Source organism: Hypanus sabinus, chromosome 22 (assembly GCF_030144855.1).
Source record: "Hypanus sabinus isolate sHypSab1 chromosome 22, sHypSab1.hap1, whole genome shotgun sequence".
NCBI lineage: Eukaryota > Metazoa > Chordata > Chondrichthyes > Myliobatiformes > Dasyatidae > Hypanus > Hypanus sabinus.
In genome coordinates this window covers 15989713-16015242 of record NC_082727.1, presented here as the reverse complement: position 1 = coordinate 16015242, position 25530 = coordinate 15989713, and the positions used below count along the sequence as shown (strand labels likewise).

Genomic DNA, 25530 nt, shown 5'->3' with positions numbered 1-25530 from the left:
TTGGTTTATTGAGATTTTCCCTTTCAAGTCCCAATTATTCTAATTTTTTTTAAACCCTCCATGACTGATTTAGTTTTTAAAGAATGGGACAGTTTGGGTATTAAATGTTTTTGGGATCTGTTTGTTGGAGGAAACCTTTCTTCATTTGAGAAATTCTCAGCTAAATATAGCTTACCGAAAACTCATTTTTTTAGATATTTAGAAATCAGAGACTTTTTAAGATCTCAATTATGTACATTCCTATAAGCTTAGATAAGAACTTACTAGATGTAATTTTTAGTTTGACACCTTTTCATAATGGTTCAATGTTTATGGTATGTTACTGGAGATGAGGAATGTTCCTTTAGACTAAATTAAGAATCTCTGGGAACACGATTTACAGACATCAATATCTGAGGAAACTTGGAATTAAATTTTTTAACTTGTTAATATGTGACTAAGGATAAGCTATCTCGTTTTTATTCAGATATATCTCCCTACTGTGACAGATGTAATAATGGAAAAGCTTCATTAATTCATATGTTTTGGACTTGTCCAAATCTTGAAAAATATTGGAAGGAAGTTTTTCAAATTTTTTCCTTACTTTTTAAAGTCAATTTTAAGCCTAACCCTCTGACGGTATTGTTTCAGGACAAGGTATTAAGCTGAAAGCATCTGATTTACATATTTTGGCCTTTAGCTCTCTTATAGCTAGAAGGGCACTTTTGTTTAAATGGAAAGATGTTTTTCTTCTTACTCATGCTCAATGGTTATGCGACATTATGTCATGTTTAAATTTAGAGAAAATTTGTTGTTCAATTTCTGAATCTCATCAAGACTTTCAAACATTGTGTGGACCTTTTCTGAATTATTTTCAAAACCAATTCATTGTTTAAATTCAGATGTTGGCTATTATTAATTTTTATTGTATGAGAAGGTATTTTACCACCTTTTCTCCTTAATAAACAACTTCAGCCTTGGTAGGAGTTAGATTCTTTTTTGTAATAAATTAGTATTTTTCAATATAACTATTGATTAACTTACATGAATATGGGGTAATGAGATTGTTATTATGAACAGATATAATGTAATTGGTAGTTTTAAAAATCTTTTTTGATTTTTTATATACATTTTCTTGTACTCTATTCTTCTATGTAGAAACTAATAAAATATTGGAAAAGAAAGATCAGAATCGGGTTTAATATCACTGGGATGTTATATGTTGTGAAATGTGTTGTTTTGTGGCATCAGTACATTGCAATACACAAGACAAATGTGCCCCAATTAACTGAAATCTAACAAGACCAGTACATATTGGCCCAATTAAGTGGCTGCCCTATTAGCCGAAGTTTCATGGAAATAGTTAAAAAGGTATTTTTAAAACAAAGACAAACTGAGTAACAAATCATGTATTTAACTGAAAGACAGAACAAGTTAGAGCACTACCAATAGTACTGTAGTACATAAGTCTGTATTAGTTCCTAATGGTTACCGATGGAGGAATTCATCCATTGTGGTGGTGGTCATCAGTCATGTTTGACGATCACATGAAACCTATGCGGAAAAGCCTCTAAGGCAGTTACTCTTTTGATTTCTGAAGTCTGAGTCCAGTGCTGCAAGCAAGCATCACAACTGGAGTTTCCTTGGTTTCAATGGATGATAATTACTTCTGTACCTTGTGTTGCCTTTCGCTCTCCACAGAGTGTTGCAGAGCTGCTTTCATGGTCATTGAATCTCATCCGCCTGTCTGCCAGGACAGGCATGTCCCTATCTTACGAGGATGTGAGGCCTGCCAGCTACCCTCACCTGATTTAGCCAGGTTGTCGAAGCACTGTACTGGGGTGCGACCACTCGCATGCAAACAACTACTTGGAGCCATGTGTGAGAGCTGAATGTCCAGTGGGGACTGGGGGTGAGTGAGCTGCCCCAGAATAGCCACAACAAGCCTCTTCACCAGAGTTGCTACCCCTCCCTGGACACCCCATACACCCTTTTTTTATCAGCATAGACATCTAGTGCGGATAATGGATGGCTTTCACACAATGCTTTTTATGATTGCATCCTCCAAATCTTCATTTTTGTTGTAAGATTAAAGATAATTGTCAATACCTTCAAATTTTTCATAGTCCCAACTTGTTGAAGTCATGAAATTGTTTCATTTTTACTCCAGGCTGTTTTTGGTATTTCTAAGCCTGAATGCTTGAAACTGCAGTGAGCAAAACAGTTGTGAATTGTCCAATTGCTTATTTCTCGCAGTGACAAAAATCACTGCTTTTTGAACACAAGCACGCACAACAGATGCTATTTTAAAAACTCCTCCAAGTACAGTGTAGTATCTAACAACTACACAAATGCATACAAATGATGCCAGTTAGAAACTGTTCAGCAGTAGCCTCCTGCTGCAGTTAAATGGCATAGTGTCCCAAATAAACATAGGGGATCCCAGCTATTTTAATGATTTTGTTCTTTTAGAGTTGTGTCAGATAAATGGCTTCCCCGATTAACCAATTGCCCAATTAACTGAAATACACTGTAATTTAAAGCTATGAATTACAATTAGAAATGTATTTAAAAAAATGTGTCATAGGTTCATTTTCCATGCAGAAATCTAATGGTGGAGGGGAAGAAGCTGTTCTTGAATCATTGAGTGTGTGTCTTCAGGGTCCTGTACCACCTCGCTAATAGTAGTAATGAAAAGAGGGCATGTCCTGGGTGATGGGGGTCCTTGAGGCATCACCTAATGAAAATGTCCTCAATAGTGGAAAGCCCATGATGAAGCTGGATGAGTTTATAACTTTCTGCAACTTTTTCTGATCCTGTGCAGTGGTCCCTTCATACAGTCATCACTGTACACCTGTAGAAATTTGACTGTTTTTAGTAACATACCAAGTCTCCTCAAATTCTTAATGAAATATAGCCATTGTCGTGCCTTCTTTGTAATTGTATCAAGATGTTGGACCCAGGATAGATATTCAGAGATGTTGATATATTGAGAGGTATGATAACATTGCACTAAATTTAGTTTCAGATCCAGCTAACGGGAAGATTTGTTGAGCAATAAAATGACATGCTATGACAGTATATTTATTTTTAAGTAGAAATGCTCACATACTTTAACCAGTATTGTGCGAAGCTATGATGTCAGTGGTTCATTTTCCTGCCTCTTGTAGGAATAGTTTAAGGGTTAAGCCAGAAAAAAGATTAAGGTATCTTGTTAAGCCAACCACTTTTTAAAGTGTTTAAATCAGAATCAAGTTTATTTTCACCGGCATATGATGTGAAATTTGTTAAGTTAGCAGCAGTTCAATGCGATACATAATCTAGCAGAGAGAAAAAATAATAATAAATAAAACTTAAAAAAAATAAACAAGTAAATCAAATACATATATTGAATAGGTTAAAAAATATGTGCAAAAACAGAAATACTGTATATTTTTTTAAAAATGAGGTAGATTCAATGTCCATTTAGGAATCAGATGGCAGAGAGGAAGAAGTTGTTCCTGAATCGCTGAGTGTGTGCCTTCAGGCTTCTGTACCTCCTTCCTGATGGTAATAGTGAGAAAAGGGCATGCCCTGGATGCTGGAGGTCCTTAATAATGGACGCTGCCTTTCCGAGACACCGCTCCCTGAATAAGTCCTGGGTACTTTGTAGGCTAGTACCCAAGATAGAGCTGACTTGATTTACAACCCTCTGCAGCTTCTTTTGGTCTTGTGCAGTAGCTTCTGCATACTAGACAGTGATGCAACCTGTCAGAATGCTCTCCACAGTACAACTATAGAAGTTTTGAGTGTATTTGTTGACATGACAAATCTTTTCAAACTCCTAGTAAAGTATACCCACTATCTTGCTTTCTTTGTAACTACATCAATATGTTGGGACCAGGTAGGATCTTCAGAGATCTTGACACCAAGGAACTTGAAGCTGCTCACTCTCTCCACTTCTGATCCCTCTGAGGATTGGTATGTGTTCTTTTGTCTTAGCCTTCCTGAAGTCCACAATCAACTCTTTCATCTTACTGACGTAAGTGCCAGGTTGTTGCTGCGGCACCACTCCACTAGTTAGCATATCTCATTCCTGTACGCCCGCTTGTCACCACCTGGGATTCTACCAACAATGGTTGTATCGTCAGCAAATTTATAGATGGTATTTGAGCCTAGCCATTTAAGATGAGAGAGGATGTTTAAATGGATTTGAGGGATAGATTTTATGCACAGGGTGGTTGGTATATGAAAGATGCTAAAAGTGGTGGTAGGTATCTGAAAGATGCTAAAAGTGGTGGTAGAGGTGAGAACAACGGCAACATTTAAGGAGCATCTGGGCAGAAACTTGAATGAACAAGGCATAAGAAGGATGCAACATTAATACAGGCAAGTGTGTTATTTGCTGGTTTTGTGTTGTTTGTACAATTTGTTCTTTTTTTTATGCACTTTGGATGTTTGTTTTCTTGGAAAGGGTTCCATAGTATTCTTGCTGTTTGTGGGAAGATGAATCTAGGGTTGTATATTCCTTGAATACTTTGATAATAAATGTACTTTGGCTTTGAATCTTTGAAGTGGGATTAGTATAGATATGCATGATAGCAGTGAAGTTGTTGGTTGAAGGGCCTGTTCCTATGATTCTACAATTCTTTTGTTTTTAGTGATTTCAGCACCAAGCTCTTTTTTTTCTTAAAGTGTATATATTTGAGGGCTACAGAAGAGACAGCTACAACCCTTTGTAAAGTTTGTTGTATATTTCCTATAAAATGATTTATGTTTGCTTTCCTTGCCTTTGCAGATAATCTGTGGGTTGTGGACCCCACTATTCCTTTAGTGGTTCGTGAGATTATGCATCGAATGATCAGGGAGTTTGCCACTGAATATACCTCAAAAACTAGCACTTCTCAGGACTCCACTGTACTCTCCAGCAACAAGGACCAAAGTACATCTAAAACACCTGTGCTCAGTGCCAGTGCTCCAAATCCTGTTTTCAGCAAGGTTCTTATGGCTGATCAAGATAGACCATTGGACCTAACTGTAAAAAAATCCTACTCTGAATCAGACAATCAAGGTGGGTCAAAATTAGTCTTACAGTAGTTTATTGCTGAAAATGTTGAAATATTCATTGGGTCTGGCAAAAACAAAGTAGAGAATAGATTTATTTTGGGTCAGACCATTCAGTCAGGGTACCAATCAAAAAAAGTGTTGGCTCTTTTTATTCTCTGCGTGTGTGTGTAAATTTTTGTGTAAGCAATGTTGTATATGCTCAGAGACTGAATTCCAAGCCATTGCTAGCGTTTTCACTGAAGCATACAGGAGGATGAGCCTTGCATTCAACATCCACAAGTCATAGATCCGATCCTAACCTGACCCTGCTGCCATATGGCCCTCTGACCATTGAAGTTCATGGCAAAATCCTGAAAAACATGGCCAAGTTCACATATCTCATAATACATCTTTGTGTAAACACAGACATTGATTCATAGTATTGGTACAACGTTTGATCAATTAAGGGCAAGGATACTTGAAGGCCAAGACCTCCAACTTGGTACATAACTCTTCATCTTACTAATCTGAAGTGATCATTGCTTTTCAGTACATTCCTGAGAACTGCATCATCCTTTGTAGATGTTTCAAGGCACTGAAATTAAAATCAACTAAGACTGTCACTGCAGAATCCTTCAAATTTCCCTGAAGGGATAAATCAAACCAATGTTAGTTTCCTCTCTTGGGCCAATATCCCCAGTATTGAGGCTGTATGTGCCCTCAGTCCACATTGTGTGATGCCAGACTCCTGAGAAGGTCACCCTAGTCAGAGCTCTGTTGTGGAATAAATTAGCCAGACAGACAAGAAGATTCAAGGCTGTGATCAAGGCCACCTTGATGAAATGCAACATCCTTGCTGACCCCTAGAAATCAAAGCTCAAAATGATAGAGGGGTGCCCTTTCAAAAAAGATGCAGAGAAATTTCTTTAGCCAAAGGGTGGTGAATTTGTGGAATTTGTTGCCACATGCAGCTATGGAGGCCAGGTCATTGGGTGTATTTAAGGCGGAGATTGATAGGTTCTTGATTGGACACGGCATCAAAGGTTCAGGAAAGAAGGCCGGGAACTGGGGTTGAGGCGGAGAAAGAAAAAGAAGATTCGGCCATGATTGAATGGTGGAGCAGACTTGATGGGCCAGATAGCTTATTCTGCTCCTGTGTCTTATGGTATAAAATAATGAAATGGAGAGAAGCAGCGTCTAGTGAGGCATTAAGGACCTTGAGCACATGCATTTGGAATGCATAGAGAGCATGCAGAAGGACGGATGGAGCGGGTCACTCAGTTTCTCCATCTGTCAGTCAATAGGCCACCATCTGCCTCAGCTGAGAAACAGTCTGCAGTTGTCATAGTGGCTTCATCCACCACTTACAAACCTACAAAACTGGAGTAGGAAATATCACATTTTATCCTAAGAGACTCTGTAGGAGCTTTGCATGTGTGAATATGTGTAATATTTTCTATCATTTATGGTTGCTTGGATGGGAATGAATATTGCAGTAGTGATTTTTCTTTTCTAAAACTTGTGTTTTGGTTTGCAATGCATTCTGCTTTGGTTTTGATGATGTTAAATGTCTGTGTAGACTGAGTTGATGTTTTGGGCTTATACAATGTGAAGCATGTTATTTCATAATTTTTCTTTGTATAAAAAAATGGGTTTGGATTGAAAAATGTGGTATTTCAAATTGAGGTTTCAAAATTTGGGTTTAATTTGACATGCACAAGAGACTAGATGCTGGGAAGTCAGAGTAACACAAAATGGTGGAAGAACTCAACAAATATGGCAGCATCTATGGAAAGGAATAAACAGTTGATGTTTGAGGCTGAATAAGTTGTGAGAAGGAGAACAAGCTGGCAGGTAATGGTTAGACCAGGGGATAGTGGGTGGGTGGAGGAGGAGGGTGTTAGGTGTAAGAGGTAAAAGGCTAAGGAAGCAATCAAATCTGAAACTTTGACTCCTAATTTCCCTCAACAGATGTTTTCCTCAATGATAATTATGTTTATAATTAAGGTATCCTGATGAAGGATCTGGCTTGAAACATTGACTGTTTACTCCTTTCCATAGATGCTGTCTGACCTGCTGAGTTTTTTTGTTTCTTCAGTGTTATTTCCAAACTTTTACTCTTAAAACTGCAGCTCAATCTCCCCTCATTTATTCCAAAAACAAAACCTTAATTTTTCCTAATTAAAACTTGATAGGTGGTTTCAATATCTCTTATTAAATCTACTAATAATGAAGGAAATTTAAGATTAATTGCAGCTCATATCTGTTTACAGACAGACATACTTTATTGATCCCAAGGGAAATTGGGTTTCGTTACAGCTGCACCGACCAAGAATAGTGAAAAAATATAGCAATATAAAACCATAAATAATTAAATAATAATAAGTTAATCATGCTAAGTGGAAATAAAATCCAGGACCAGCCTATTGGCTCAGGGTGTCTGACACTCCAAGGGAGGAGTTGTAAAATTTGATGGCCACAGGTAGGAATGACTTCCTATGACGCTCAGTGTTGCATCTCGGTGGAATGGGTCTCTGGCTGAATGTACTCCTGTGCCTAACCAGTACATTATGGAGTGGATGGGAGTCATTGTCCAAGATAGCATGCAACTTGGACAGCATCCTCTTTTCAGACACCACCGTCAGACTCCAGTTACCCCCACAACATAACCCCCTTGGCCTTACGAAAGAGTTTGTTGATTCTGTCAGTAAAAGAATAGTGCAAAGATTCTAACAGCTGGTCTATAATGTTTATCAGGAGTATGTCCCAATCTAAAGGAGGAATTAACCTTCGCCTCTTTTGATGAGAAAGATGCTCACCTTCTGGTTAACAATGTTAAATTGAAAACTAGAATATGGAAAGTGACAAGGACTTTGGCAAGGTCAAATGGAGGAATAGGAAGTTTTTATGATCTAGCGCAGAAAATCTTTGGGAGAGAGGGAAAAAGCACAAAGGGAGAAAATAAATGTTTGAGAGAAAGCTTGCATGTGCTCAGCCCAAAGGCTGAGAAATAAAGAAAAGGGGTATTTACATTAATTGATTTATGTTATAGTTCTCTAATTTGTGAGATTTAGAGGAGTAAATTTGTAGAAAGATGGGAGGTAGTTGCAGAAAATAGAATTATAATTTATGGTTTTTAACTTGCCACTTTTTGACTAGGACTCCTATTCTGTAAATTGACTGGATGGGATAGAGTTTGTTATATGTTGAGGAAGTTTCTTTCCTCAACATATAGAGGTCCCAATTAGAGAGTACAGTGCTGAATCTCCTCTAACCAATAAGACAGGAAGGTGACAGCGCATTATAGGGGAACACTTTGGATCTTATGATCATAATTCCATTAGTTTCAAGATTATTATAAAAGAGAATAGTATTGCTTTTAGCATTAAAATTCTAAATTGGAGAAACGCCAGTTTTGATGCCATCAGAAGTGATCTGGCAGGTGAATATTGGAACAGGTTGTTTCCTGGAGTTAAAAGGCAAGGCTAACTGGCTTGGGGAATTTTGGTTATCGAGGGATATTGAGGCTGTGGTAAGGAAGGAGAGGTACATATCAGGTTTGGGCAAGTCTGGGCACTTAGCAGGCCTAGGCAGTTGGGGTGAAATGAAGCTCTTGAGAAATACAAGAAATGCAAGAGAGCACTTGAGAGAAGTCAAGAGGGCTAAAAAAGCACAGAGTATGCTGTTGCAGTCAAGCTGAAAGAGAAACACAAGGGCTTCTATAGCTACCGTATATTAAGTGCAAAAGGATAGCCATTGACAAAATTGGCCGCCTTGAATATCAGTGTGGTCACCTATGCATGGAGCCAAAAGAGATTGGGGGTGGGAGAGATCCTAATTTTTTTTGTATCTGTACTCATTCAAGAGACACAGTCTGCAGATCTGAGGAAAGGGTAGTGAAGTCATGAACTATATTCAGATTAGTGAGGAAGTGTTTGCTGTTTTGAGGTGAATTAGGGGATCTCCCCTGATAAGGTGTCCCTCAGACCTTGAGGGAGGCTAGGACAGATATTTAAAACATCATTAGCCAAGTATGAAGTGCCGGAGGGCTGGAGAATAGTTAATGTTGTTCCCTTTTTTAAGGAAGACTGTAAGATTAAGATGAGAAATTATAAGGTGGTAAACCTGACATCAGTGTGGGTAAGTTATTGGAAGGTATTCTAAGGGACCAGACATGTATCTATTTGGATAGACAGGGCCTGCTGATGAATAGTCAACATGGCCTTGTGTGTGACAGGTTATGTCTAACCAATCTTAATGTCTTGAGCTTACCAAGAAGGTTAATGAAGGAAAGTTGGTGGATGTTGTTCACATGGACTTTTGCAAGGCTTTTAACGAAGTCCTGCACGGAAGGCTGGTTTACAAGGTTCAGTCACTTGCCATTCAGGATTAAGTAGTCAATCGGATTCAATATTGGATTTGTGGGAGAAGCCAGGAGTGAAAAGAGAAGGGAAATGACCAGTATAAAAATGTTAGGGGAGGGGGCTCCCCTCCCACCACCACATCTCCTGCCTGACCCACTGAGTTCCTCAAGCATTTTGCATGTTGCTGAGGAAGTTTAATCTGATGCTTTATTTTCAAAGAGGCAGGCACTGCACATGCTGGAATTTGGAGCAAGTTCACAAACTGCTGGAGGAACTCACAAGTCATACAAATTTGGTCCTGAGGCGGGGTCTTAACTCAAAAGATTGAGAAATGCTTTTTTCCCCCTCAGATGTTACTTGACCTGCTGAATTCCTTCAGCAGTTTGTTTATTGCTTTGTTATTTTCAGCCTGAGCATTAAATTGTGTGACTTATCATGCTGCATCTTAGTTTGATGGTGTGGATTTGCACCAAAAAGTTAGCTTATTATCCTTGATTAATTTTATTTACTTAGTATTTTTGTTTGGTTTACATCTGATGGGGAAAAGTATGAGCACTACCAATATATCTGTTATTTTGGGGTTATTGGTGTGTATTTCTTTATCCAGATGGTGTGCTTGATCTGTCTACTAAGAAAGGTCCTTGTGCTGGCAATGTTTCTACAAGCAAGTTTCTGGATTGCTCATCCTCTACTGTTTTAGCCAAAGGGTAAGCATGAAGACTGTCTGAAATACTTCTGTCATTTTGAGTATGTCACCTTTTTAAATACAGGAACGCTGGATATTTCTGTGCCCTCAATAATTTTAAGGAATTTCCCCTTTGACTTCAACAGTGCGTTACTTATCAAATTTAACTTTTTACACCTTGCTATTTTATTAACTCCATTTGTATCATACTGCTTTCATTAAAACAGTCCTCAATTAAATTATTTACTTTTTAAGGGTATTTGCCTGCTATATTTTCAGCATTTTTAAATTTGCATATCAAAATTTAGGTTTTTTTGACATAATTTCAGCATTGGGGGAAAAACTATTCTGCATGTGCATTTAAAAGAGAACAAAACCCATAAACCTTGTGTGATGAATGGGAAAGGAGGAGACTGGAAATGGAATGTTTGGCTTTTGTTGGTGTGTCTGGTCAAGCCAATGCTGCCCAGTACAATAGCGTGCTAGCTGTACAGTTCTCAAATTGCACAAGGCCCCCAGTGTACGTTTTCTATATCTTGTCTAGTAATGAACTTGGGGATATGTAGTTACATACCTGTGTACATAACCACATGGAATTTGGACTTGGAAAACCAAAGTAATTTTCATTTATTGATTCTATAAAATATTGAAAATACTAATGCAGATGGCGATGATTTTAGTTATTTTGGAAATGGTTCAGAAATTTATCTCCAAGCAGAATGAACAGATATTGCTTGAAATATAGAGCCTGGAATTGATTAGTGATTTTTGAAACTGAGTGATTGGGTTCATCCATGCCTGCACTGTTCTAGGGTTACTGGAGATAAAATTTAACTGTCCTGGACACTGTGAGCAGAAGATTGGGAATAATTGTTAGTCAGGGATTTAGAAAAACATTGAGATAAACTAGTATGATTGCATGTGGTGGGAGAAATAGTTAAGAATATTGATAGAGGTGAGGGTTGGAAGATAAGGTACCAACATTTCAAGAGAACTGTGAAGAGCAATAGTAATGTGGTAAATGGAATTGGTCTCAATAGGAAAGCAGCCACTTAAATAATTCTATTAAATAGGGAGTAAATCCAAGTTTCTTACTGAAAGACCTAAGTATGATAGGTTTTTGAGGGTGATACTATATGGGATACTTTGCCATGAGTGGCTATTCAGACATGCCATTTAGAAAGAGAATGGATAAGTAATTATAAAACACATACAAGTATATTAGGAGGGAAAATGCCCAAAACATTGGAAGAACTCAACAGGCTAGGCAGCAGCTATGGAAAAGAGTAAACAGTCGAAGTTTCGGGCCGAGACCCTTCATCAGAACTGGAAAAGAATGGGAGAAGTCAGAATAAGGAGGTGAGGGAGGGTGAGGAAGAAGTACAAGGTGGCAGGTGATGGGTGAAACTGGGGGAGAGGTGAAGTAAAGAGCTGGTAAATTAATTATTAAGAGGGAATGTGATTATAAGAGTGGACATGGGCACTAGGAGCTAAATAGTTACCTCATTCTGAAATTTCTCTATTTAATAACTATCTTGGAGTCCAGGTCAGGGGAATCATTTAGAAATGTTGCTGTTGAACTGAGCTTGGAAAGAAATGCTATGGGAGTTCACGCAAGTCAATTTTGAAATGATGATCAAGTACAGGTTTGCTCTGCCTGAGAATACCAATTTAGAGTTGTCCCCTTCAAGCTGTCCAAATGCAATAGGATGTATGAAGAAAGATTTAGTTCAAATAAGGAATGTTATGTGAATAAAATAGGACACATTCAAACTTCCTGCAATGCTTCCAGGTGGAGCTAGGAACCCCACTGGAATGTTATGATTGCATTTATGTTTGCTTATCGCAATGTTCAAATTTGGGTCCTATCACAGGGAGATAAGGTACAGACAGGTGGATTGTGCACTATTCATCTCCACAATTTTACCTGGTGGACAGGCTGAGATGCACGACCTTCTACTTAATTTGTTTTGAGAAAAGCAAGCCTCCACTTTTTTCAACTCCAGTACCCCAAATACTCTACTAATTTCTTTGCCTGGGTTAGAAGCAGGAATTGTTGGAAATTCTCAACAGGTCAGGCAGCATCTGTGGAAAGAAGGGTTTAATGTTTCATTTTGAAGACTCTTTATCAGACCTTTTACTCTTGGCCTGGATTTTGATGAGGTCACATGGTGTTGCATAGATTCCTCATAGGTAAGTTGCCCTATGTGCATTAAGAACCATTCTTTGATTGCACCAAGTCTCCAAATATGAAAAGCTATAGTTGGCATTCCTACTGTTTTTTTTAAAAAGAAAAATTACAGATTTTATTCGAAAAGTAAAATGGTGATGGTCTGGTGTGGACTCTTTATAATGACCAGAATTCAGTATATCTATTTTATATGATTTCTGATAATTACTGTTGTAATCATAAATACTGGAAAGTTCTGTGTTCATTTGCCAGTGTAGAAAACTGGAATATAGAACATAAGATTATGCAGAAGTTGGAAACCTTGAGCGATATACTGGAGGAACTTGGCAGATCAAGGGAGCAATAAAATGAGGAGAATAAACATTTGATGTTTTGGGTGAAGATCCTTCATTCGGACTAGCTTCTTCCCCCTTCCTTTCCAGTTCTGCTGAAGTGTCTCAGCTCAAAACGAAGACTGTTAATGCCCCTCCATTGATACTGCCTGACTTATTGAATTCATCCAGCATTTGTGTGTGTGGCTGAATCAGAGGATAGCTGTGAACAGACTTGAAATCAATCAATGTTGAGAAGCTAGCCCTCTTCCTCATTCCAATTCCCACTTGTGGGGTGGGAGGAGGAATTGCTTGGGTAGTGTTATCTCTTAAAATACAGATAACTTGATGCCATGGTAATATTTGATATTCTCTTCTGATCACTCCCTCAAAAATAATTGGCATTTTCTTTTGTATTACAATAATCAAAAGTACTTCTCTGACTGAAATGATTGGATATGTCCTGATCTTGTAAAAGATGCTCTGTAAATGCTAGTTCTTCCTTTTAGGATAAAATCTAATCTTTGAATTTCTCAAGCTGGGTCAACCAAACAAGCTGTTATGTACAGTGTCTTCTGAAAAATATTTGCAATTCTTGTATAGTAGGGCCTATTTTTCCAAATGGGTTATGACTTTTTCCTTTTAATTTGGGCAAAATAATTTTGTAGAATTGCACAGCAATTTCACTATATTGGCTGCATTAAAATATTGAACAGATTTGCTACATTCTTGGCATAAATGAAGTTCATGGCTGCTGCAAAGTAGGATTTTGGAGCATTAACCCATTAGTTTCAGAGGTTGTTTCCTTCCAAACGAAATTGTCTCATAGGATTGGTAGTTGGCAAAATAGAAGTGCCGTAATTTACAGAGTTCATGGTGAACATAGTTCAATTTAAAAATTGCAAGATGGCAGCACTATATTCTGGAAAGGACCAGTTATTTGAAAGCTGATTTTTGTTTGTCAATGAATCTGATCCCTAATGCTTCCCTTGTACTTCTCTGTTGGTGTAGTAGTCACTTTTTTGACGGCTAGTGCTTGTTTCAATTTTACTTGTACAAGATTACAATAGCAGTTATAGAAGAAGTGGAAATACATGATGACCTCAGTAATAGAGCTACAATAAGGAAACTAACTTCAGACTAATTTTAGGTGTTTGTACTTCTCCTTGGTGTCTAACAGCATGCTGGAGATATTAAATGGAAATTGTATAAATAATTAGAGGCCATCTTCAATTGTACAGTTTCCACTTGATTATTTACTGAATAGAATGGATTTGATTTTTTTTTCTTTTTGTCTTCTGAAGATGATCTATTAGTAAGTATTCAGAGTTTAGATGAAACTAGAATCTGAGGTCCAGTCAACACATCAAGTGAATATTAAAAATACTCATATGAAAGCTTCCAGGTTATGCGCAAGTCGTTACCAAGATTCGTAGAAAATTATTCATAAATAATTACTCCAGTTGTCAGTCATTGCTTCTTGCAGTGTATTGTTAGCATAGCTTTATTGCTGAATTTGGTTGATTCACAAATAATCAAGTTTAAGTTTAATTGTTATTCAACCTTACATGAATGCATATGAATACAGCCTAATGAAACAGTGTTACTTCAGGGCAAAGGTGCGAAACACAGTACCAAAAACCATGCACAGCATAAGGAAGGACAGTGTTTCCACCCAGAGTTGCACTAGGGTCTTCTGGCATGTAAGGTGAATGTTGTCCATATTGGTTAGGTTGAGTTGTTCAGATCTTGGCATTTTACTCACATTTCGTTACCATGCGAGAAGACATTGCCAGTGCACTGTTGATTGTGCTATGTCCTCAATGTATGGCCTTGTCAGCTGATTGGCCTTCATTTCAGAAATCAATTGTGATGTCGGGAAGAAATCTCTTTGTTGATTGGTTGTGTGGTGAACAAATCAACAACAGGATTTCCCCCCACATCACAATCGGTTTCTTAAATGACAACCAATCAGCTGATCGATAATTGTGTAAAGGCCAAGCCATCAGAGGACACACCACAATTAACAGCACACTGATGATGTCTCCTTGTATAGTGACAAAATGTTTGCAAGTAAATTGTCAAATTCAGAGAACAACTCAAACTAACCATCAACCACCCGAGCTTCACATTTTCCGAGTTCTGCACATTCTCACAAATGTTTTGGGAATCACTAATCAGTACAGGCAGAATACTAATGTGTATCTTAGGGTTGTATTAAAAGAGTATGTATTTAAGTTATAACTTTAGCGTAAGGATGTCAGTTTACTTTAAATTTTGTTTCAAAGCTTCCATGGCCCAGAGAGAAACCAGTAATAAACAGAATTAAAAGTGCGTGATCTTTATAGATAAAATAACTTTTTGCCAATTAATTTGATCATAAACCTCATATTTCAGTAATAATCCATTGCAGTTGTGCGTTCATCTCAAACTTCATGTGTTCAATGAGAATCAATGTATTTGATCATCACATCCACATGTGTTCATGTGACACTGATTCAAGATGTTTAATGGCATTTCCTATACACAAGTGTAAAGAAAAACAGAATTGTTACTCCTGATCCAATGCAGCACAGAAACAGGTTAGAAAAACACAACAATAAAAATAATTTAAAAAAAATATATAAATCCATAGCATTGATTGTATGTCCATAAAGTGATGCTAGGTTGTACCTAAGGATTCTGACAGGAAATAACAGAGCAGTGGTGAAAGCTAGTGGGTGAAGGTGTTAATCAGCCTGTTTAGGGAAAGTAACTGTTTTCAATTCTGCTGGTCCTGTACATGGCCTCCTCTCTGATGGGAATGGGAAAGACAGTTTATGAGAAAGGTTTATGAGACAGTTTGAGTTCATGATATTACTGACCCTTTTCCGGCACCTTTCTGTAAGTATGCCTTTGATGGTGGATTGGTCAGTGCCAGTGATGCATTGGCCAGTTTTGACTACCCATTATAGAGCCTTCCTGTCCACCACAGTGCAATTTCCATACCAAGCAGTGATGCAGCTTGAGGATGCTCTCTGTTGTGCACCTTTAGAATGACAGAGTATGAACATACAAAATCCAGCTCTCTTCAATTTCTACTGCTGTGCTGCTGATGTAAAGGGGGTTGTGTGTGTTTTCAGTTCTCTTGAATTCGATAATCATCTCCTTTGTGTTAACATTGAGGAAAAGACCATAAGATATAGAAGCAGAATTGGGACGTTGAGCCCATCGAGTCTGCTCCACCACTCAATCATGGCTGATCCTTTTTTCCCCTCTTCCACCCCACTCCCCGGCCTTCTGCCCCTAACCTTTGATGCCGCCTCCAATCAAGAACCTATCAATCTCTGCCTTAAATACATCCAATGACCTGGCCTCCACAGATGTCTGTGGTAACAAATTCCACAAATTCACCATCTTCTAGCTAAAGAAATTTCTCTGCCTCTCTGTTTTAAATGGATGCCCCTCTATCCTGAGGCTGTACCCTCTTGTTCTAGTTTCCCCCACCATGGGGAAACATCCTTTGCACATCTACTCTGTCTGGGCCCTTTAACATTTAAAAGGTTTCAATGAGATCTCCCTCCGCCCCCATCATCCTTCTAAATTCCAACAAGTACAGACCCAGAGCCATCAAATGTACCTTGTGTGATAACCCTTTAATTCCCAGATCATCCTTGTGAACTTTTTGCTCTGAACCCTCTCCAATGCCAGCACAGCTTTTCCAAGATGAGGAACCCAAAACTGTTCACAATGCTGAAGGTGAGTCCTCATCAGTGCCTTATAAAGCCTCAGCATCATTCCTACCTTTGTATTCAAGACCTCTTGAAATGAATGCTAACACTGCATTCGCCTTCCTCACCACCTGCAAGCTAACTTTGGGAGTCCTTGTGCAGAACACCCCCAAGTCCCTTTGCATCTCAGATGTTTAGAATTTTCTCCCTGTTTATAATATGGTCTATACATTTATTTCTTCTGCCAAAGTGCATGACTCTGCATTTTCCAACTTTGGGTTTCATATGCCATTTTCTTGCCCATCCTCCTAATCTGTCTAAGTCCTTATACAGCCTTCTTGTTATTATTATATTACCTACCCCTCCACCAATCTTTGTATCACCTGCAAACTTGGCAACAAAGCCATCTATTCCATCATCTAAATCATTGGTATACAGCATAAAAAGAAGCGGTCCCAACACTGACCCTGTGGAACACCACTAGTCACAGGCAGCCAACGAATAAAGGATTCTTTTATTCCCACTCGCTGCCTCCTGCCAGTCAGCCAATGCTGTAATCATGATAGTAACTTCTCCGTAATATTATGGATTCTCAACTTGGTAAGCAGCCTCATGTGGCACCTTGTCAAAAGCCTTCTGAAAATCCAAATATACACATCCACTGCATCCCTTTTATCTATATTACTTATAATCTCCTCAAAAAATCCCAATAGGTTTGTCAGGCAAGATTTTCCCTTAAGGAAACTACTGACTTTGTCATATCCTGTCCTGTACTCCATGAGCTCATCCTTAACAATTGATTCCAACATCTTCCCATCTTCCTCCTTTCTTAAAGAGTGGAGTAACACTTGCAATTTTCCAGTCCTCCGAAACCAGGTTAGAATCCAATGATTCTTGAAAGATCATTACTAATGCCTCCACAATATCTACTGCCACCTTGTTCAGAACCCTAGGGTGCATCTTTGGGTCTTTTAGCTTTTTGAGCACTTTCTCTTGTCGTAGTAACTGCTCTTCTCTCATATCCTTCAACACCTGGCAGGTGTCTTCCACAGTGAAGGTTGATTCAAAATACTCATTTAGTTCATCTGCTATCTCTTTGTCCTATTACTATTTCTCTAGCCTCATTTTCTAGCGGTCCTATATCCACTTTCATCTCATTTAATTTTTTTTGATATACTTGAAAAAAGCTTTTTCTATCCATCTTGATATTGTTTGCTAGCTTGCTTAATATTTCATCTTTTCCCTCCAAATAATTTTAAATTTGCTTTCTGTAGGTTTTAAAAAGCTTCCCAATCCTCTATCTTCCTGCTAATTTTTGCTTTGTTTTATGCCCTCTTTTGTTTTTACATTAGCTTTGACTTCCATTGTCAGCTACAGTTGTACTATTTTGCCATTGAGTATTTCTTTGTTTTTGGAATATATCTATCCTACACTTTCCTCGTTTTTCCCAGAAAATGAAGCCATTGTGGCTTTGCTGTCATTCCTTCCAGCATCTCCTTCCAATTTACTTTGGCCAGCTCCTCTCTCGTACCACTGTAATTTCCTTTACTCCACTGCAATACTGCTATTTCAGACTTCACTTTCTCCCTATCAGATTTCAAGTTGAACTCAATCACATTGTGATCACTGCCTCCTGAGGGTTCCTTTATCTGAAGCCCCCTAATCGCCCCCAGTTTATTACATAACACCCAATCCAGTATAGCTGATTTCCTTGTAGTCTCAATGACAAGCTGCTTTAAAAAGCAATCTCATAGGCATTCAACAAATTCACTCTCTTGAAATCCATTACCATCCTGATATTTTTTTTCTCTCCCAATCTACTTGCATGTTAAGATCTCCCATGACTATCGTAACACTGCCCTTTTGGCACTTCCCTGTTGTATTCAGTGGTCCACGTTCCAGCTACTGTCTGGAGGCCTGTATATAACTGCCACCAGGGTCCTTTTACTCTTGCAGTTTCTCAACTCAACCCACATGGATTCAACATCTTATTCTATGTCATGCCTTTCTAATGATTTGATACCATTCTTTACCAGCAGAACTATGTCTCCCCCTCTGCCTACCTTCCTATCCCTCTGATACGATGTGTAACCTTCGACATTCGGCTCCCAGCTACAGCCATCCTTCAGCCACCATTTAGTGATGGTCACATTATATCTGACTATCTGTAAAAGTGCAATAAGATCATCCACCTTTTTTGTTGTACCCTGTGCATTGAGATATACACTTTGAGTACTGTATTTGCTACATTTTTTGGTTCTGCATTCCTAATGCACGGGTGCTTGCCCTGCTGGCTGCAATTTTGTTCTATCACCTGCCTGCCCTTACTAACAGTCTGACTGCATGTTATCTTTGCTTTTTTTATCATCCATCCTAAACCGAGTCCCTTAACTCTGGTTCTCATCCCCCTGCCAAATTAGTTTAAACCCTCCCCAACGCTCCGAACAAACCTGCCCATGAGAATATTGGCCCCCTCGGGTTCAGGTGCAACCCATTCATTTGGTACAAGTTATGCCTCCCGCAGAAGAGATCCCAATGATAGAAGAATCTGAAGCTCCACCCACTGCACCAGCTTCTCAGCCAGACATTTAATTGCCAAATCACTTTTTTTTTCTCTACTCACTGGTGCGTGGCATAGGTAGCAATCCAAAATTCCTTCCCTGGAGATCCTGCTTCTCACTTTCTGCCTTGCTCTCCAAATTCTCTCTTCAGTCCCTCTTTGCTTTTCCTTCCTATGTCATTGGTACCAATATGTATCAAGACATCTGTCTGCTGCTCCTCCGCTTCCAAAATGCTGTGGACATGATCCAAGAAGTCCCTGACCCTGGGACCTGGGAGGCAACATACCATTTAGGTGTCCTGTTCACATCCACGGATCTCCTATCTGTTCCTCTGACACTCCTCTCTTCTTCTTTCCCTGCTGCACCACAGGTCCATGTTCAGTGCCAGTAACCTGGCCTCCCTTGTATTCCCCTGGGAGGTCATCCACTATACAGTATCCATAATGGTATATTTATTATTGAGGGAACGGCCACAGGGGTGCTCTGCTGTAGCTACCCATTTGACCCATTCCTTCTCATGACAGTCACACAGCTACCTCTCCCCTGCATCTTAGGGATGACTACTTCCCTGTAACTCTGGAATGACAGAGAACGCCCACAAGCTCTCCTTTTAAATGAGCGCCACCAAGCTGCAAGAAACCTCCTCTCTACATTACTCCCACCACTGATTGGGAACCAGAATGATGTCAGAAATGGTTATTTGCCTGAGACTAGTCCTCAAGCTCCTTCACCTCCTCTCTGGAGGCACTCGTCATTGTTTGTGATGAGCCCAGTCACCTGTTGTGTCATCAATGAACTTGATGATGCGATTACTCATGTGTTTGCTGTGTAGCCATACAGTGGCATGCAAAAGTTTGGGCACCCCTGGTCAAAATTTCTGTTACTGTGAATAGTTAAGTGAGGAGAAGATAAACTGATCTCCAAAAGTCATAAAGTTAAAGATGACTCATTCTTTTCAATATTTTAAGCAAGATTAGTGTATTATTTTTGTTTTGTACAATTTTTAGAGTGGGGGAAAAAGGAATGGAGCACCATGTGAAAGTTTGAGCACCCCAAGAGGTTTGAGCTCTCAGATAACTTTTACCAAGGTCTCAGGCCTTAATTAGCTTATTAGGGCAATGGCTTGTTCACAATCATCATTAGGAAAGGCCAGGTGATGCAAATTTCAAAGCTTTATAAATATCCAGACTCCTCAAACCTTGTCCCAACAATCAGCAGCCATGGGCTCTTCTAAGCAGCTGCCTAGCACGCTGAAAATTAAAATGAATGATGCCCACAAAGAAGGAGAAGACTATAAGAAGATAGTAAAGCATTTTCAGGTAGCTGTTTCCTCAGTTAGTAATGTAATTAAGAAATGGCAGTTAACAGGAACGGTAGAGGTCAAGTTGGGGTCTGGAAGACCAAGAAAATTTTCCAAGAGAACTGCTCATAGGATTGCTAGAAAGGTAAATCAAAACCCCCATTTGAGTGTAAAAGACTTTCTGGAAGACTTAGTAGACTGGAGTAGTGGTGCACTGTTCTACTGTGTAATGATACCTGCACAAATATGACCTTCATGGAAGAGTCATCAGAAGAAAACCTTTCCTGCATCCTCACCACAAAATTCAGCGTCAGAAGTTTGCAAAGGAACATCTGAACAAGCCTGATGCATTTTGGAAACAAGTTCTGTGGACTGATGAAATTAAAATAGAACATTTTGGCCGCAATGAGCAAAGATATGTTTGGAGGAAAAAGGGTGCAGAACTTCATGAAAAGAATACTTCTCCAACTGTTAATCACGGGGGTGGATCAATCATGCTTTGGGCTTGTGTTGCAGCCAGTGGCATGGGGAACATTTCATTGGTAGAGGGAAGAATGAATTCAATTAAATACCAGCAAATTCTGGAAACAAACATCACACCATCTGTTTAAAAAAAAAAAGCTGAAGATGAAAAAAGGATGGCTTCTACAACAGGACAATAATCCTAAACACACCTCAAAATCCACACTGAACTACCTCAAGAGGCGCAAGCTGAAGGTTTTGCCATGGCCCTCACAGTCCTCTGACCTAAACATCATCAAAAATCTGTGGATAGACCTCAAAAGAGCAGTGCATGCAAGACGGCCCAAGAATCTGACAGAACTAGAAGCCTTTTACAAGCTGTGTATATTTTGAGGTGTGTATATTTCAATGCAAGGAGTATATTGTTGGAAAGGCAGATGAGCTGAGGGCCTGGATTGACACATGGAATTATGACATCATAGCCATTACTGAAACTTGGCTACAGGAGGGGTAGGACTGGCAGATCAACGTTCCAGGGTTCCAATGTTTCAGATGTGATAGAGGCAGAGGGATGAAGGTTGGCTTTGCTAGTCAGGGAAAATATTACAGCAGTGCTTCGGCAGGAAAGATTAGAGGGCTTGTCTACTGAGGCCATATGGGTGGAGCTGAGAAATAGGAAAGGTATGACCACACTAATAGGGTTGTATTATAGACCACTCAATAGTGAGAATTGGGGGAGCAAATCTGCAGAGAGATAACAGACAACTGCAGGAGACAAAGTTGTGATTGTAGGGGATTTTAATTTTTCACACATTGATTGGGACTCTCATACTGTTAAAGGTCTAGATGGGTTAGAGTTTGTGAAATGAGTTCAGGAAGTTTTTCTTAATCAATATATAGATGTACCAACTAGGGAGGATGCAGTATTAGATCTCCTTCTAGGAAATGAGTTAGGGCAGGTGATGAAAGTGTGTGTAGGGGAACACTGGTTTCAGTGATCATAACATCATTAGTTTCAACTTGATCATGGATAGAGATAGATCTGGTCCTCGGGTTGAAGTTCTAAACTGAAAAAAGGGGCCAATTTTGAAGAAATGAGAAAGGATCAAAAAAGTGTAGATTGGGACAGGTTGTCCTCTGGCAAGGATGTGATTGGTAAGCGGGAGGCCTTCAAAGGAGAAATTTTGAGAGAGCAGAGTTTGTATGTTCCTGTCAGGGTTAAAGGCAAAACGAATAAGAATAAGGAACCTTGGTTCTCAATGGATATTGGAACTCTGGTAAAGAAGAAGCGAGAGATGTATAACATGTATAGGCAACAGGGAGGAAATAAGATGCTTGAGGAGTATAAAAATAATAAGAAAATACGTAAGAAAGAAAACAGGAGGGCTAAAAGAAGACATGAGGTTGTTGGCAATCAGGGTGAAGGGTAATCCTAAGAGCTTCTACAGGTATGTTAAGAGCAAAAGGATAGTAAGGGATAAAATTGGGCCTCTTGAAGATCAGAGTGGTCGACTATGTATGGAACTGAAAGAAATGGGAGAAATATTAAATGGGTTTTTTGCATCTGTATTTACTAAGGAAACTGGATTGGAGTCTATGGAAACAAGGCAAACAAGTAGGGAGGTCATGGAACTTATACAGATTAAAGAGGAGGAGGTGCTTGCTGTCTTGAGGCAAATCAGAGTAGATAAATCCCCAGGACCTGACAGGGTCCCTCGGACCTTGAGGGAGACTAGGTTGAAGTTGCAGGGGGCCTGGCAGAAATATTTAAAATGTTGATATCCACGGGTCTGGAGCCGGAGGATTGGAGGATAGCTCATGTAGTTCCATTGTTTAAAAAAGGCTCAAAAAGTAAGCCGGGAAATTATAGGCCAGCAAGTTTGACATTGATAGTAGGTAAATTATTGGAAGGAGGACTAAGAGATAGGATCTACAAGTATTTGGATAGTCAGGGTCTTATTAGAAACAGTCAGCATGGCTTTGTGCATGGTAGGTCATGTTTAACCAATCTATTAGGGTTTTTCAAGGAAGTTACCAAGAAAGTGGATGAAGGGAAGGCAGTCGATGTTGTATACATGGACTCCAGTAAGTCCTTTGACAAGGTCTCGCATGGGAGGTTAGTAAGGAAGATTCAGTCTAGGTATACATGGAGAGGTAGTAAATTGGATTAGACATTGGCTCAATGGAAGAAGCCAGAGAGTGGTAGTGGAGGATTGCTACTCTGAGTGGAGGCCTGTGACTAGTGGTGTGCCTCTGGGATTAGTGCTGGGTCCATTGTTATTTGTCATCTATATCAATGATATGGATGATAATGTGGCAAATTGGATCAGCAAATTTGCTGATGATACAAAGATTGGAGGTGTAGTGGACAGTGAGGAAGGTTTTCAAAGCTTGCAGAGGGATTTGGACCAGTTGGAGGAACAGGCAGAGAAATGGCTGATGGAGTTTAATGTGGACAAGTGTGAGGTATTGCACTTCGGAAGGTCAAACCACGGTAGAACATACAAGGTAAATGGTAGGACACTGAGGAGTGCAGTAGAACAGAGATCTAGGAGTACAGATACTTAATTCCCTAAAAATGGCGTCACAAGTAGATAGGGTTGTAAAGAGAGCTTTTGGTACTGTTACGTATCCCGTAACTGGATAACTTACCAACAAAGATAGAGAGGTCCGTTGAAGTCTGATGTCACTATTTTCAAACGTTTTTATTTATAAAGGGGCACAAAAGTAAGGTTAATACAAACATTCAGATAATGCACGTCGTCAATACTCAATCTAAAGTGCGGGTATAGTAATGATCATCATTAAGAAGTGAGCTCTACTGTTGTCTAGGGGTTAATAGATTGTCCGATGGAAATATAAAAGTCAGTCAGAAGTCTGCAGACTTTAGCCTTTCGGGGAATCGCTGGGTTTCACGTGTTTTAGAGGGATCGGTGAAAAAACAGAAAAAACTTGCCCGGGTCTTTATGAAGCCACTCCGTAAAATCAGGGGAACGTTGCTTCCCCGTTGTTAGTTTGAAGTCCTTCTTGGTATTATCAGCCACCCGCTCCCCAGGCAAAGGAGTTAGGAGCGCACGTGGCGTTGAGTGGCTTCCAGCTATTACGGGAGCACTGAGCGAGGGTGTCCTTCTGGTGCGTCGCTGGGGTACTGCCTCCTGCAGTCCCCTTTTATCTTGACTTGCAGAGTTGTAGATGTCCATCAAAGTAGGGTGATGCAATCCCCACCCCCACATTGCCCGAGGGTGTCCATATCCATGGTAGCTGTCACGTAGCAGGGACATGCACATCACACAGGTGCCTCTAAGAAGAATGGCCAAAACCGTTGCATTGTCTCTCACTTCCTGGGTCTGAGACTCGAATTAATAGCGATCTTGCGATTCTCCGGAAGGAGGAGGCTGCTCCCACCCCTTCGGCCCCTCAGAGCTGTGGTACATTCATAACACCTCCCCTCTTTAAAAAAAACGTTTTTTTTTCCAGCGGTTAAAAACGGAGTTGTACAGAGTCTTACAGGATTTTTGAATCTAACACAATACACAAGTTTTTCTTTTCACAGAATACTACCGTTATACATTCAAGTCAGTATCTAAATAGTTAACGATTACAGTGTCCCTTTCTTTAATATCTTAACATCGCGTACCGTACTAAAGTCTTGTAGCATCAGAATTCAATAACCACCTATTTATTATTTTTGTTTCTTAAGCAACAAAACTAAGGAGGTGTGACCTTAGCTTACGTGCATTTACAAAAGTTTATGCGAATACTAATCGTTTCAGTCGTTTTACTTAACCGGCAGGTCTCCAAAGGGGCTGTCTTTATTATTCACAGGCTTTGGCGCAAACCCGTTCAACCTGCTTGGCTGTTTAACAATGGCATCCCCATTAACCATTGACTCTTTTTCGGCGAGCCCCCCCCCCCCCCCGTGGGGAACTTAATTTTTCGTGGTGAACTCCCGCCCGCTTCGTTCATCGGGGTTATTTTAGCAACACCATGCCCCAAACTTAGACCATTTCCACCCAATTCTTTGATTTTACCCAGGTGGCTGGCCCTTTTATCAGTCCCCTTCAGGCTATTGGTGTTTGATTCGAACTCTTCACTCAAGTAGCATTTCGAAGTCGGCCTCTTCACACCCCATCCTGGCATAACAATAGAGTGGGGGGCCCCGCTATCCCCCGGCTCACTCTGTGAGCGATCTGCCAGGTTTAAGATTTCTTCCTTCGATTTGGAAACTACAGACTTCCCGTTTCCTTCAATAACAATCCTCAACCCCCCCATTCTTAAATTCTGCGTTAACTTTGAACCCACCTTCGAGTACAAACACAGGGGAACTCACACTTTCCCCCGGTTACCAAGGTTATCCCTTTTCCCACTGAACCAAGTCTATCTGACCCACAAGGACAGCCGCCCCGTTCCACTGAATCAGATACCTCAGACTTCTGAGCTCCGTTTCCAGGTTCAGCACCACGTGCATCCCCATCTCGGACACACTCAAATGGGACATTTGCCTCTTCCAGGCTTTCATCACCCGTACCTTTTTCAAATTCTAACTTCCCCTGATCCTCCCAGTTACTCTCTGGGCAGCTCCCACCCGGGGAAGGCGCAACCCTGCGAGCTGAAACAACCTCCTCGGCCTTTTCAGCAGACTCCTTCGAGGCAAGGGTACCCTTTCCATCTAGGACTGCCCTCACCTCATTATCGGGAACTCTCAAGTTCTTCAAACAATTCTGCCAAACCAGACAGATCATCCATGTCCAACTCTGGACCCTTTAACAGCTTTATCTGTTTCTCATCTTTATTTCCTACCTTTAGGACCTTTCTCTTCGCTAAGGGCAGATCTATCTCCTCTCCCTTACCCCCTTTCACTTTACTACTCTTCGTCTTACCACCCTCTAAACCCTCATGGCACAGGGTCAGCAAAGACGTCTCAGCCAAATCAAAACTGGCC

The 25530-nt window shown here is 39.9% G+C and overlaps 1 protein-coding gene across 5 annotated transcripts in view; it reads left to right on the top strand.

Annotated features, from left to right (window-relative positions):
* The window catches only part of wu:fc17b08 (uncharacterized), a 121890-nt gene that overhangs the window by 28075 nt on the left and 68285 nt on the right, over positions 1 to 25530 (top strand). For all 5 annotated transcript variants that reach the window (XM_059947119.1, XM_059947121.1, XM_059947117.1 and 2 more), the window contains 2 exons: positions 4757 to 5029; positions 9976 to 10075. In XM_059947119.1, the coding sequence (XP_059803102.1) occupies positions 4807 to 5029; positions 9976 to 10075 (323 nt within the window). In that variant the 5' untranslated portion in view covers positions 4757 to 4806. The remainder of the gene's footprint in view (positions 1 to 4756; positions 5030 to 9975; positions 10076 to 25530) is intronic.